Source organism: Cyprinodon variegatus, unplaced genomic scaffold (genome assembly GCF_000732505.1).
Source record: "Cyprinodon variegatus isolate N-32 unplaced genomic scaffold, C_variegatus-1.0 Scaffold369, whole genome shotgun sequence".
Classification (NCBI taxonomy): domain Eukaryota; kingdom Metazoa; phylum Chordata; class Actinopteri; order Cyprinodontiformes; family Cyprinodontidae; genus Cyprinodon; species Cyprinodon variegatus.
This window is the reverse complement of record NW_015150822.1, coordinates 232640-248627: the sequence shown is the minus strand read 5'-3', so window position 1 is coordinate 248627 and position 15988 is coordinate 232640. Positions and strand designations below refer to the sequence as shown.

At 35.7% G+C, this 15988-nt stretch overlaps 2 protein-coding genes across 2 annotated transcripts in view; both read right to left on the bottom strand.

Moving 5' to 3' along the window:
* Window positions 1-3496, bottom strand: part of efcab2 (EF-hand calcium binding domain 2) — a 6705-nt gene extending 3209 nt beyond the window's left edge. Inside the window, exons 1-2 of the mRNA XM_015386479.1 lie at window positions 3060-3496; window positions 93-174 (exon numbers count right to left, since the gene is read on the bottom strand). Coding sequence (XP_015241965.1) covers window positions 93-174; window positions 3060-3069 — 92 coding nt within the window. The 5' untranslated portion in view covers window positions 3070-3496. The remainder of the gene's footprint in view (window positions 1-92; window positions 175-3059) is intronic.
* Window positions 3497-3741: 245 nt separating this feature from the next.
* On the bottom strand, window positions 3742-12105 carry cgref1 (cell growth regulator with EF-hand domain 1). The gene is made up of 7 exons (XM_015386478.1): window positions 11794-12105; window positions 10158-10263; window positions 9447-9521; window positions 7270-7343; window positions 6147-6271; window positions 5919-6020; window positions 3742-4204 (listed from the first exon to the last, which is right to left on the bottom strand). Exons 1-7 carry the CDS (start codon window positions 11801-11803, stop codon window positions 3980-3982), a joined length of 717 nt encoding a protein of 238 aa, XP_015241964.1. The 5' UTR covers window positions 11804-12105; the 3' UTR covers window positions 3742-3979.
* Window positions 12106-15988: the final 3883 nt, after the last annotated feature.

Below are 15988 nucleotides of genomic sequence, written 5' to 3'. Positions count from 1 at the left end.
TATATATATATATATATATATACATTTATTTGTACTATTTTACTTGCTAACGATGTAACTAAAATTGTTTCATGACGTTAAGCTTTCCTCACCGGACGTCCACCTTGTTGCTGGAATCGTAGTCAAACACTTTAAAGGCGGCAGTTATCTTTTGCTCAACAGCCGAAACGCTTTCTGAAACAACAGAGATTAGTTTAAGAAAGCCCCGGCAGGTTTATAAAGGCATAATCTAGCGTTTATTAATACATATTAAAGCTTTTATAAAATTAAATTAGTTCATTTACTCAATTAAGTCTGACGAACCTGCACTTCTTTTAGCGTCCGCCATCTTTCAGTACGTTTGCCTGTTGCATAGCAACCACCCAGCAGGTCTCGTGAGCCAATTACTTTTTTTCGTTCTTTTCGCCAAGAATAAAGTAGGAGTAGATAGGCTAATAGCCTATTGGCATATCATATCAGTTGCAGTATGGAAGAAAATTTAGCTAGAATATTTTATAAATCCCAAATACTAAAAATACTACACGCTTTAAAATCTAAATAAACTGTTAGGTTTAAGATGGATAGCCATGACCTCCAAAAAGCAGGGGCGGTACTAGATTGGGGGGGTGGGGGTGGGGGGGTGTTCATGGCCACCCTAAGCCAATCATTGGCCACCCCTGTGGCAACCGCCACCACTTTTTCCCTCTAATGCAGACGATGGTAGCATTAATACTCTCCAGTGGAATATTCAAACAATTTTAATTTTTTTATATATTACCACTTACTTGACAAAAAGACACTGTGGTTAATTATGCACATAAATATACTGAAATTAAAGATAAGTACAGAATTCATGCTCTTTCATAACTAGATTTTGTGTTATATGGGGTTAAGAGGAAATTATGTGTCTCTGCAAGACATCTAGCAGTCTTCAGAGAAATCATAGATAAATAAGTATTAAATAATCAATTAATGTAAATATTTTTTTTTTTTCAGAATGATTATGTTTGCTCCAAAACCTGAAAGAACTATATCCACTATATATGTGTCTATTTTTTTGGGAAAGGATAGTTTGTCTTCATTTAGAAAATATGGATGTTGTGCTCATTATTTTCCTGTTGGAACAGTGTAGTTTAACCCAGAGGTTCTGTCGCCTATCCACTTTCGGCCACCCCTCAAGGTACATTGGTTATTTCCTAGCCACCCTTATCAAACTTTTCTGGCTACGCCTCTGCCAAAAAGAACATTTTCCTTTCTTAAGCATTACCTGTTTTCATCTCTTTGTGTATCCATTTATTTAAACTGTCAAACTATATACTCTGATACAAAGCAGAGTCAGTGAGCAGCAGAAAATGTGACATATTTTTTGTTTGCCCTTGGATAGATCAATTTACAGTTAAAGAGTTTGGTCAAGGTGGATACTGTGACTGTTTACACCCTGTCGTAAGCACAACCATGATGTTAAGAGGGGCATGAAACCCTTTGCATACTGATTTGAAGGAGGTAGTTCAGCTGATATTCAGCAAAATACATAAACTTTCTTTCGACATTAACATAGGCTACAGGCTAACATGCACTTTAAAAGAAGAATAATGTTAAACAGCTCAATTAGATTCCTGCAGCTCTTTGAAAATATTAATTCTTCCTAAAAAATTGAAGATCTGTTATATTTAAAAACCTTTGTTTTTTTTTTTGATTGGCCTCAGCTGTTTTCCATTTTGCCCCTTATCAATTTAAAAAGCCATTTCCGTTTGCTTTTCATTGGTTTCTGTCCCACAATAACACAGCAACAGAAATGTCTCATCTTTAACAAAAGGAGCAATTAATGTATATTTTTAGGATTGGAAATAAATTAACAAACAGTATATAGTTTATTTAACATTCAAAGACTACCACACACATAGTAACTGGAAAATTACTTAGAATTAAAAATTAAAACATACCTAACAGGGAATAGAGAATGGAGTTAGTGGTAGACATCAGTCCAGCATCTTCTGCCACTATACACTTAATAAAATACAATGAATAGTCCTAAATCAACTATAAAGCAATGGTTTCCAATAAGCAGTAGTTGTGTTAAATATAATACTTTAAAAGAAAACATAAAGCTGATCCTTAAAAATACCACCAATACAGGAGAAGCTGTAAGAGCAGCATAGCCCGACTTATATAAAGAAGTTGGTATGTAATTAGTTTACATTGTTTCAGTCACATTTACTTGAGTAACTTTTTGACAAATATATGCTTTGAAGTATTTTATTCCATACATTTAATTTATACTTGAGAACTATTTATATAAAAACAGGTACTTTACTTGAGTAAAGTAACTCTGCGAGTCAAACTACTGAATAACAAATAATTTTGTTTTAAACAAAAATGCTACAGACAAGGACACAAAGTTAATCTTCAGGTCAGATTGAGTTCATTTTCAGTAAATAAGCTTACTTAATATTCGGTGAACCTACCATGAAGTTTTGGAGGTTAAGCTAATATACAGTAAATAAGAAATATTGTCACTGGAGATAGATTGTTATAACATGACCCTCTATGAGGAATGGTTTTATGTTGAAAAGAAAACTTTCCTTATCCTAGATTTATTATTATCAGTAACATTATTTAAAAAAAAACAGAATTAACACATAACTTAACATTTTTAACCGGTATTATTACATATTTTTTAAATAATAAATTAGATACCAAGAGTTACCCACTACTTGATTAACTTTTTTTCCCCCCAAAATTCCTTTTTTTTCTTACTTTTTTCCATTTGTGGATGGCTACTTTCTACTCTTACCTAAGTAAAAATATGATGAAAAATTGGTCCTTTTACTTTTTTAAATTATTTTCTGTGTATTTCTTATTTTAAGAAATCAATTTCCAAGGATTAGTCTTAGAGAGGCAGTTGTGTTTGCTGCTTGTTTTGTTGTTCTTATTAAGCAGTTGTTTGAGAGCCTTTAGTATAGACAATATTTCATATATAGTATATACTTATAGCATATAATGGTACTTTCTTACCAACTTCAAACTGACCACCCTTAAGTGCTTGTGCCATAAAGTAGATTATTAAGTGGACATATTACCATCCATCATCCATATTCTTCCACTTAGTCCTTGTCAACGTTGATGTGGGGCCGGTGCCAATCTCCAGCAGTCTATGGGCCAGAGGTGGGGTACACCCTAGACAGGTCTTCAGTCTGTCGCAGGGCAACATAGAGACACACAACCATGCACAGACACACTCACAACAAAGGAGAATTTACAGAAGCCAGTTAACCTAACAGTCAGGTTTTTGAACTATGGGAGGAAGCCAGAGTACCCAGAGAGCAACCATGCATGCAGAGGGAGAATATGCAAACTTCATGCAGGAAGACCACGGGCCAGGAACCGAACTCAGAACCTTCTTGCTACAAGGCAACATTGCTACCCACCGTGCAGCCCGGGACATATACCATTAAGAAGTTAATTATGCACAACTTTATGCTCTGCATAGCACAATTTATTATTATTTAATCATGGTTTACTATATTACTTTATATGCAGAATAAAAAAAAAAAAAAAAGTCTGTTTCTAACAAACAGCCTTTATGCTTTATTTGGACAATTTCCTTTCTTGACCACCTCTCTACTTAAAAGAGCAGCATCAAAAAAACATAATACTACAACACATCTCAAGTGGCAGTCGGGGGGATTCAGGCCATAGATGTCCCTTATTTCTATTTATTTTTTAAATGAGAGGTTGCAACTCTTGTACCATGTAAAAGTTGTGGGAATCACTTTAATCACAGAGGTAACATGAGATGCTGTGACTATCCGAACAGGCACAGTGTATTAACAGGCATCTGTGTGTAATAGTCCAGTTTATTTTCCCATACAATATGAGCTCCTCAACAGAAACACCACATAGTTATACAAATTTATGATTTGTCTTGAGTAATTTTTAACTCAACACAGTTTTCTATGGAAGGAATATTAATAAAGATGCTTAGTGTCCTTGACCTTATTTAGATTTCTGGTTGCCCTTGATGCACAGGAACATGGTGAGCCTGCTCCTGATTTTCTACTAAAGCATTAAAATGTTCTTGAGCTTGGTGTTCTTCTGTTTGCTTTATTGAATCCTCTTGTAGGGTCATTATGTCAGGTTGCTGCTCCATAGCGATGGCGTTTGATAGGATGTTCTCTTCTGCCATTAGCTGCTTTTCATTAGGTGTTTTGTTGTTGCTGGAGCCCTTCATGGGAGATAGTGGTAGACAAATTTAATTTAAAAACAATATAGTTAAATCTTATTTAAAACTCTATATATCAGGATGTTGCAGTCCATCAATGAAGGATTAAATGTGCAATATAAAACTGAACACAGACAAAAAGTATTAGCTATTCAATTATCTAGATTTTAATAAACTACATTAGAAGTTAAATAAAATTTTAGTTACAGGTTCAGTTTTGATATAAATTTTGTAACAAATCCTCCCTACATATTTTTACTAAAGTGACGATGCTCCATCAGTAAACTGCTACTCTCATTTATCCCGTGTCATGTCCTGCAGAGCTAGGCTAAGTACAAACCAGAAGACTTCATAGGTAAGACATGGCGGAGATACCGGATAATAATAATTAACCTACAATTAGCTGTGAAACATTATCCTTAGTATTGAATGAACCGAGGTTGTAGGTATTAAATGCACATTAGAAAAGAGGATTCTTAAATACATGGACAGTTGATTGATCGCTTGTAATTGCACTTACCGGTATATTTGATTAGGATAGATACTTTGTACTTCAATAAACTTTCAATTATTAATCAGGACACTAAAAACTAATATTAACTCATTAGACAACTCTACATTAAAATATCTAGACTCATATTATCTGCAGCCTCTCACAGGTTTTCCTTATCAATCGCACTGTATTTTTCTCCGCTCATCTTCCCATCACCTCTGACCAGTTTTTCTGTTCCTGCAAAGGCAGACACCTCAAATATTTGATGGAGCCTTTTACAACGGGAATGTAGACCAAATGTAGACCTAAAGATTAGAATTTGCTCTCATCAGACCAGAGCTTCTGCCAAATGTTTGTTTTGAAGGTTACAAACGGCCAATATATCATCTCATGGATTTTGAATGATTGAATGATTTTGAGCATGAATGATTTATGGAGAGCATGACTAATAGTTGTCTTGTCAGATTATTCTTCCACCTGAGCTGTGGGTGTCTACAGCTCCTCCCCGATTATCATAGACCTCTTGGCTGCCTCTCTAACTGATGCTTTCCTCATCAGTCTAGGCAGTCTGCCATGTTTTACCATGCTCTCTCCAGTTTCAGATATTAATGACTGAACAGGTCTCTGTGAGAGCTTTAAAGCCAAGTCTGTTTTAAATTCCTCAATATATTCCTCCTTATCCCTAACCTGTTAGCTTAGATTAGATTCAACTTTATTGTCATTGCACTGGTACAGGTACAAGGCAACGAAATGCAGTTTAGGTCTAACCAGAAGTGTAATAGCAGCAATAGCATGATGAATAATTGTTCCATAAATACAGGACATGGGTTTCTACTGAATGAGTATAGGGATGAATATCATTATAAATAATGAATATAATATATAGATCACTAATGTTATGAACTAAATTTACAGCTGGATATGTACCAAATATAATATACAGGTGGATATTACTATAAAAAGGGTTTTTACAGTTATGTACAATAGCATATATACAGATGGGATTTACAATAAAATGAACAAATAAAGTTGGACAGAAGCTATATATTTATTTATTTAGCTTTGTCCCTAATTAAAACTTCTGAGTCCTTTAGCTGGATTTATACTGAGAATAAACTACATACCGGAGTGATTTTTTTTACAATGTCACTTCTGAGGACAAATGATTGCATTTTATTAAGGGGTATGAGTGCAAAAAAGGCAGACTTTATTCTATTAAAGTACCTGTGCACTAATGAGTGATGGAGAGAGTAGTTCGGAAGGGTCCAACAGGCCATCCTGGTTCAGATCCTGAGTTTGTAGTAGTAAATCTACCATCATCTCCACCTGAAACAGAAGATGACATAAAGAAAAAGGACAGTTCCTCTATCAGCTGAAAAACAAAAATATGCTGGTTATATGTGTTTAAAGATACTATGATGCCAACATATGCTTTCAATTACTTCAACTTACTTGCACACTGGTCTCAGGTTTAAGGGCATGATAGGAGTTGTAGTCTGAGAGCAGTTTCATCATCTCTAATCCGTCCAAAAACCCACTGCGGTCGTAGTCATAGAGACGAAACAGGTAGAACACCTCTGCACCAAAGCAGAGGGTAGATAGGTTAATGTCCTTTGAATCCTACTTTCCAAAGTCACAGGACTCAAACTCACTACTGAATAAGAGCTGATATTCATGTTTTTTTTTTCTGCTGTTGGAGGCAGTTTGAGTTCTTGAAGTAAACCAACTAAAGGTCAGATTGAATTAATGGAAACGGCACACACAAAGCCCTCTTCTGAGATTTACAGAATCCCAAACCTAAGTTATGCCACACTGTTATATTATTGACTTGCTTTTCTAGAGTTCAAGCTAAAAAGCTCAGTGTGTCATGTACTGTATTTGCTTTTGTTTTCCAGACACCCCACCCCCGCCAACCCACAGCTCTACTGTTCCTTTATGAAAGGAAAGTAGCTTTAATCAAACCAGGTCCCCTTTTCTTGTTATGCACCTTTTGAACATGACAATGATCAAAAACAAACATCTAAAGTTGAAACCAAACTGATATCTACGGGGAATACTGAAGAGAATCGTGGAGCATCGCTCTCTGTCCAGCATCCAGGCTGCCATAAAGGTTTTTCTGGGGTTTTTTTTCTTTTTTTCTTCGAACACTGGAAAAAGATGGATGGTGAAGGGTGTTGCTAACTTGTTCATTCCAGTCTTGGAGGACTTTTGTTCTTCATAAAGTTTAGAGCGCTCATACAAACTACGAAAGATTACAGGGGTTTTGTTGAGGTGTATTCATTTTTGCTTCAACTACTTAGAGTAATACTGCAGACTGTGGATACAATTTATATTACTAACATTAATTTCATGGAGTTAAACAGTTGCTCTATGAAACTCAACGTAAAAATTCATGAATCTTTTCTTGAGTTTCTTGAGATAGTGAATAAAAATATACTTTTTGAAAGGGACACACTCATATATGTATATACCTATAAAATTCCTTGGTTATTCATTCAAGTCATGTTCTCAGTGATTTATATTTTCTAAATGTGCCTATATATTTTAAGTATTACCAGTCATAGGTGCTGCCTACCTTGCTCCCAGGAACTGATCTCCAGTCCTCCTTGGCTGTTCTGCACTCTGTGCTGAATGTAGATCTGCAACAACCTGTAATTATGGACAGCTAATTGACCAGTTCACAAAAACATAACTGCTTACAACAGAAAGCCATATAATCTCTCTGCCTGTCTGTCTGCCTGTAAATAATGAAATTAAAAAAAATATTCAAATAAAAATCTGCTTTATTGTCTTTTGACTCAGAACTGTGCTGATCTTTCCCAGCTTATTTATTGTTGAAACATGTACCCTGATCTTAACTGAGGTGAGTAAAGTCAGCATTCTTCCCAACATTGTAGAAATGGCTTGTTGACCCTTCATCATATAAATGTCTGTGATATAAGGGGATAAATATTGCTTTCTGAGATTTTTACTACAGGTTCCATTCAAATTATTTTGAGAAAAATACAGAGGAATTAGTTGCACTAGTTTTTCTCATCCAGTTAATGATACAAATTAACTACTTCCTAAACATTCACTCTTAAATTGATTTTCAATCAAACGTTCTTATGTGCAGGTAAAAACTATACTAAATGGCCTGTTTGAAAATAAATCAACATACCCACGTGGACAAAGTTGTTGGTACCTCTCAAAGGAAAAACAACAACGTTCACAGAAACAACTTCAATCTTACAAAAGTTGCAAAACTACATGTTGACAAGCCACAGAACTCCTAGTAGAATGTCCTGTGGACATGAAATTTCAAGACTTCCAAGGGATACTAAAGAGAAATGTGATGCCGATTTTCAAAAAGCTTGGTCTCAGTTAGAGGTCAACAGGATAATGACCCAAAACACACTGGTAAAGCATCCAAGAAAGGCTAAGAGGAAAACAGTGATCTATTCTCAAGTGGCTTTATATGAACCCTGACCAAAATCCTTTTGAGCATCTTTGAAAGGAGGCGAAACATCTCATCTGAAAAAGGCAACCTTCAATCTTTAGACAACGGGAGCAGTTTGCTTATGAGCAGTGGACCAAAAAAACTGTGGGTGTGCAAAAAATATAAAGTTAAGAATACCATAATTTTTGTCAAGGCCTGTTATATGAGTTTATTTTTTTAAATAATTCTGTTGGAATGTTGTTCAAAAGCAATATTTTACTTTCATTTGTTTATTTTCACAGAGTTGTAATTATTTGTTTTTTGAGATTCAATTTATTTCTGTCACCATTGTGGGTTTGTCTTTCTTTCATTTCCTTTTATTAAAGGTACCTACAATTTTGTCCATGATTGTCTGTGAGATTAATTTTTGATAAATAAACAAGGAAATTATGGAGGATGAAATGTAAACCATTATTTAATTAAAAAAACTAGAATAATCAGCATAGAAATTCTAAATCCATTGTTTTTCAATATGAACAAGGAAAGAGGACTTTTAAATTGCAGATAAATACTTTCTTTTGCCAAACAACAGAAATCTACTTCCAAAGGTCAACCTCTCACTAGAATGCCTTTTTGCTGACACGCCTTCTGCATATAACAGCGCACTGAATGAGTCATGTGCATGTTCATTGGTCTCTGAAAAGAAGCTGCATCATTATTATTGTTTTTTGAACTGTAAACTTGATTCCACTAAGCTCACAGAATATTTTAGTTCTCTCATTTTAATCCTGAAATTAAATTCTCTCTGTGGGTTAAAAGGAGAAAATAGGATTTTACAAAAACCTAAGATGGGAATCTATAGATAAAAGATTATGACAACATAAACTGGAGTGACTATACATGCAGTACTATCAGTGTTTGGCCTCGGCCACATCATCAGAACAGCAGAGATACCGAAGTTCAGAATGACAAGACAGTAGCTGTTTACTTCACTATAAACTGCACAAGACTGTCTATGGATGATAAAGGTTTTGAATCTTCATTTTCACTAGAGACAATGTAAAACTTCACTAATGTGGATAGCAGAAAAAAGAGAACTGAATAACTCTAGTAAAAATTAGACTTAGATTTATTTTGTCATTTTGTATACACGAGTGTAAAAAAAAATAAATTTCCTTAAGAACAGCTCTCTGGACAATTTCATTTTTTAAAGTGCAGCCTTGATAAGGTAAGCGTAAGTGATGAAGGTGACATCTTAAATTTTGAAGACACTAACTAAAAGCAAATTTAGGGCTCAAAGTGAGGTAGAAATGCATAATTAAGAAGCCACTCACCTGCGTTCCTCTTCTCCGGAGCCGAAGGGATTAATCAGTCCCACTGATGGGGGGTGGACATCTACTGACTCTTCTCTAACAGATAAACAGATAAAAACCCACTAAAACAGAGATCTATTGCTGAGTGTGTCTTTAGTTTTTATTCTAATAAACAGGTAACACTGCAGTTATTTCAAAAACATTTGCCCTATCTGCTCCGGTGCCTTTGTTACTTTAACATACAAAATTGATTTCTTTAAAAGGTATTCAATAATACACCTTCAGGTGACATATACCATTATTTTCTTATTGTCTGATATGAAATCAGACTAGAATTCTGTCAGTTGGATCTGTTAGGATTATTTGTTAAATGCCAGAATTATGGGAAAGATTTTTAATGAAAACATCTGAAAGTAAATTGTGGATCTTCAAAATTGTAGTAGGTCCTTGGGTACAATTGTCATAATACTGATGTTAAACTGTTCAAGGATTATATGTGACTAATGATATTCCTCAGAAAGGAGAGGGATTTTGTCTCCCAAGAGAAAGATTATTTTCGTAGAGAAATGTGAACATCAATTCCAGAGCTAAACAGAGGAAAGAATGAGCAAGAAATAGTTCATTCTGATTTAATGTCAGAACATACATTGTATTGAAACAATCGTTTTAACCTTACAATATATTGCTTAGGAATATTTTTTGGCCTGCAAGGCCTGGCATGCAATGTGTTACCTTTGTGACCCAGGTTGCCCTGGTGCTGCCAAGGACAGGTTTATGAGAAGGTACAGAGACAAAACCCATAAGACCAGCCGGTGCAGATGACACTCCATTAGCAGACCTGGAAATGCACCGTGATGAGATTTAGTTACAAACATACAATTTAATTTGCCCATACTGATTCTTTTTTGAAAAAAAGATAGATAAAAAAAATAGGATCTACTAGACAGCAGAGATGGCAATGACCACAATGTATATTTTCATAAAAGAGGCAGCTAGGGATTTACCAATATCTAATTAGGGTATCAAAATCAAGCTGTTTTGAGATTCATCAGCTTAAGCTGAAACTGAAAGTTAGGGGTTACAAATGTGTTAAATCAGTAGGGTTTAAAAATAGTCTGAATATTTACAATACTATTATAGAAATAATAGAAAAAAGTAGATTTTCAATGTTTACAGTGGGCTTCAACTAATACAATACACACAAACAAACCAAATACACATACAAAGCTTTGTTTTCATTACATATGGGAACATTTAATTGACCTGCATTAATTTTATATTGCCTAACCCAGACCCTGGCCCTAACTCTAACTATTACCAACTTATAACTATACCTTTACAATATGAGGACCATCTGAAAGTCCTCATATGTACAATATTTAAAAAAAATACTCCCTCCACTTTGTAGGTAAAACAAGACGTTCCAAACTGACAGAAGCTCACTTTCCAACAGCTGGTACCCATTGTGATAGTGAATTGGAAAAATGGTATATATATATATATATATATATATATATATATATATATATATATATATATCAAACAATTGTTTGATAAATCAAGTTGAAAAAATATTTGTAGAAACAGCATTGGCCAACATCCAGGGAGTATATTGTGCTTTTTAAATGATTATGATGATGTCTTTTTACGTATATGGAGGCCCATCTCTTTATGACTTTAAAAATGCTTTCACAATTAATAAATAAAATGTTTTAATAATATAAAAAAATATATAAATATGAGATGCACCCTAATAGCTTTCACATATAGTCTTTACTATGAGGTACTGAGCATTTCCTATTTCTGGCAGAAACTAGCATCCACAATTAATGTCGTTTTTATGAAAGTAAAGTATTTCAAAATTTAAATATTCTGATTAAAACCGGCTATTTCTGTATGATTTTTTTCATCCTATTAATTCCTGGAAACAAAAATGATGGGCAACATTTAAATAAGCAAGTATACCGGTAAATCTGGGACTAGATCTGCACTCAGTTAGGTTTTGTTTTTGGCAGATCAATTAAACAGACTACATTAGAAGTAAATTTCTACTGCATATCTGCCTCTTCTGCCCACAATAGATTTACTTTAAAATCTGAAATATATCTTTAAATCCCTGCACCCTTTTCCTCCCACAGTCACTTCCTCTTTTTACTGCAGCATTTTCACTCCTTAACGAGACAAACTGGTTCTTGGAACATCTAAGTTCTTTCTCGGAAGGATTTTTAAGATTTTTTTAAACAGCAAGCTTCTGATGTGCGCCTTTATTATCCTGCATATAACAATAACGCTGCATCAATGAAATCCTCAGCAGCTCTGCAGCTGACTGCGGGTTAAAACCTTCCTTTCCCTCATGCACAGAGCCTACCTGGGTGCATAGTAGAGGTGTTGACAGGACAAAGCGTTGATTTCCGCAGGTTAAAGGTTCATAGCTGGTGAACAGCTCTCCGTCCCGTACCGCCCTGGTAGTTGTGGAGAGCTGCGCCCTCCCCCAGCTCCTGTCCCGCCGCCTGCTACCGCTGCCTGGTTGGCTCAGTGACAGGCTCCACGTGGAGGAGCCCAGTCTGTCTTTATGCTCCTCCGATCACGATTTCCCCTCCAAGCCACGTCCACAGTCACATTCCTTACAGGGTGTGGGCAGACAAACCTGTCTATACTTACATCCAGAGTTACTTTTCATCTTTCACCCACAAGGGTAGTAATTATCATGCAGTGAAATTTAATCCAGCAAAAGAGACTGGATCTAATGAAGAAAAAAAAATCATATGTAGGCTATAGAAGACCAAAAGTGCCATAATTCAATAAATTAACACATGGATATCTTGACGTAACTATTCATTTTTAGCTTTGTCTCACTTTCAAATAACCAAAATTTAATATCAAAGAAGTAGCAAAGAAGCAGAGGTGTACTGTACTTAAGTATCCTTTTAGGTATCTATACTTTACTAGTTATTTTTCTTGCTACTTCTGACATCTACTCATTACATTTTCAAACAAGTATCTGTACTTTCTATTCCTTATATATTTAAAACAAACATTACTTGTTACTCTTGTCTTTGGTTTTATGTTTATAAATATTTAGTCATGTGTGCCATCCAATGCAGATCATTGGCGCCATCCACATCTCGTGAAAACTACTGTAATTGGATGAGTCATTAGATTAGATTAGATTCAACTTTATTGTCATTACACAGGTACAGGTACAAGGCAACGAAATGCAGTTTAGGTCTAACCAGAAGTGCAATAGCAGCAAGTGCAGGATAAATAATGGTTCCATAAGTACAGTACATGGGTTTCTACTGAATAATTATAGAGATGAATACCATTATAAACAGAATTTTACTGATAGATTTGTCTTATGAATATAATATATAGATAATTAGTGTTATGAATTAAATTTACAGCTGGATATGTACCAAATATAATATACAAGTGGATATTATTATATATCATCATATAAAGCAAACATGAATTGTCTATGCCATGCTACTATGTTGGATTCAGAAAAAGATGCTGAAATGTCGAAAAGGTCGGACACAGGCGAAAGCGTATCGGGAGATGGAGACTAACAAGTCCTCCCTCATCCTTGGCCCTATCTCAAAGAATTTTTCGAAATAGTCTAAACATTGAGCTTTTAATTCATATAGTGGCATCTGGCTGTTTTCTTTAGGTTACTTTATACTTTAAGTAGTTTTTGGAGCACATACTTTTTCATTTTTACTTGAGTAAAGAGGTCAAGCTGGTACTTCAACTTTTACTAGAGTGTTTTTAAGCTGCAGTATATACTTCTACTTTAGAAACAAATGTGGGTAATTTTGACACTACTGCTAAGAAGAAGCATGGGCAGCTCTAGATAGGGGCCAGTCTACCTGTAGAATTGCTCCAGGCCCTGTTATGGCCCCTGTACTGAAGACATCATACTGAATATATTTTTTATGCTTATACTCACTGGAAAATAAACTTTCATCTATTGGTCTCTTGGATTTATTTTTTTTTTTATCTTTGCATCTTTATTACAAAAATTATTTATAAATGAAGGTTTCAGTCCTATTGAGATAAAACAACCGTTTAATGTTTTATGACTGATAACCAATCTTTAAAAAGTGTGACATGGCTTTAATTTTGACCAATACCAATATCTTTTTTAGAACAGTTGTTATAAGTTCACAATAAACCTTGAATCTTACAATATAAAATAAAATACAATTAAATAGAATAGTATAGAATAGAATAGAATAGAAAATCCCTTTATTGTCCCACAATGGGGATATTGTGGTGTTTACAGCAGCAAAAGGTTATAGTACAAGTGGTCACACCTTAGAAAAATGTATAAAAATAACAGATAGGAAAACAAAACAAATAGAGTATTGTACTGCACAGTGTTTTTACAATATGAATGTATTGTATTTGTATCTGGGGAATAAACAATGAATAACAGTTGTGGACATTTCTATGGTAATGGATATGTAAAAAAAAATAGCAACAACACCAGAGATTTGCAAAAAAAGACAGCAGGATGTTATTTAATTGACTAAGACACAAACTGTGCAAAATCAGCATGAATGTAACAACTTATTGAGGTTGTTGGGAACAGTGGTCTTTATAGAGTCTTACAGCTACTGGGAGGAAGGATCTGTAATAACGCTCCTTTGTTGTATTTAGGGTGCAGCAGTCTGTCATTGAAGCAGCTCTCCAGTTCTGCAACAGCTTCATGCATGGGTTGGGAAACATTATCCAACAGAGATGTTAATTTAGTTATACATTTTTTCCCACCTCCTGCAATGAGTGCAGTCTGGTATCCAATCACAGAACTGGCCTTCCTGATCAGGTTATCCAGCCACTTTCTCTGAGCTACAGATAATTCAATTCTGTTTATTTATATAGTGCCAATTCACAACACATGTCATCTCAAGGCACTTTACAGTTCACCAGATCATACAGCCAAATTGGTTCAAAGTTTTCTATCTAAGGAAAACCAGTTGATTGCTTAGACACAAAGGCAATTCCTCACACTAAGCATGCTTGTAGCAACAGGAATAAACTACCAGCAGAACCAGGCTAAGTGTGAGCGGCCATCAGCCGAGGCCGACTGGGGTTCAAAGAGACAGAAGCAGACATACAAAAGGCAACTGTAAAAGGTGACCCCGTCCAGGAAACACACATCCAGGCAGACGAGCTCCAAGCCAGCTCCAATGTCAGAGGCTGAAGAGAGCACATCCAGCCAGTCACAGTCAGGCAAACAGGACTACACTGAAAAACAGGCAGAGCTCCAACATCTATAAACAAAGGTATTGATGGCAGCAGCACAGCTGATATTTCTCTCCAGGATGGAGTCACAGCCAAACAGGAACAGACCAGATGAAGCTACTATGAGAAACCAAACAGGAACAGTAACGTTAGAGATTGAACTTACAGATTCTGCAGAGTGGGAGAATAGAGATAGAATGAAGCAGAATGATGAAAAAGGGGTCCCTATGTCCTCTAGCAGCCTAAGCCTATGTCAGCATTACTACTGAGACAGCTCAGGACAACCTGAGCAACCTGAGATACACCACTGCTCCATGAAACAGCTCCATAGAAGATGGCTGATGCCCCTACAGTCATGGAGGGTATTTAAGAGCGCCCCCTGCAGTCCATATGACCTCTGTCTCCTCAGCAGGAAGAGTCTGTTCTGACGGAGCCTCAGTGTTGTTGAGTCCAGTCCAGTTTGTTATTCAGGTGAACGCCTACATACTTATAATAGTGCACTACCTCAGTGTTTGTTCCCTGGATGTTTACCAGAGTCAGTGGGGTGGATCTATTTCTGCAAAAATCCACCACTAGCTCCTTGATTTTCCCTGCTTTAATCAGAAGGCAGTTCTGCTGACACAAGATCACAAAGTCCTGAATCCATTGTGTGTGTACTCTGAGTCGTCCCCACCAGAGATGAGGCCAACTATGGCAGAATCGTCGGACAACTTCTGGAGGTGGCAGTGTGGGGAGTTGATGGAGAAGTCTACAGTGTAAAGGGTGAAGAGGAACGGTGCTAGCACTGTTTCCTATGGGAACCCCCAACTGCAAAACAACCTATCTGAGACACAGCCCTCTGCCCTCACATAAAATAGAATATTATTTTATTGTTTTAAAAAACACAAAAAAACAATACCTATGGAGCACAAAACTTGTTTTAACTGCATAAGATAATGATCACAAATAAAAATAAAAAAGTTTTGAGCATTAACGTGGCTGATTTTCAGACCTTTGCAGAGGTAGATAAGATCTGTCGTTAAGATCACTTTCACATCTAAGTATTAGCCGATCACCAATCTTCCAAAATTATGGAAAGCTTCAAGCATCCTTACTTTAATCGCTATATCAGTGTACTCCTCAGTGCCTCAATTAATATATCAAAGAATAAACTATTGTCCTGGTTTCCTGTCATTGTTTTTGTAATGATCTTGGTGCTGATGACAGGCTTAATTACTCATTTCATTCACCTGTCTACTCTGCCTGGTTTCTCATTACTGCTCATCGGATACACCTGCTCCTGCCTCTATTTAAGCAGCCTGCATTTGTGCATTTGT

Excerpts from the sequence above, each read along its gene's own strand:
- cgref1 (XM_015386478.1), bottom strand. Across the intron at positions 7,344-9,446 it reads TCCGGAGAAGAGGAACGCAG|GTTGTTGCAGATCTACATTC; the intron begins GTGAGTGGCTTC and ends CCATAATTACAG. Across the intron at positions 4,205-5,918 it reads CATCACTCATTAGTGCACAG|GGCTCCAGCAACAACAAAAC; the intron begins GTACTTTAATAG and ends TCTCCCATGAAG.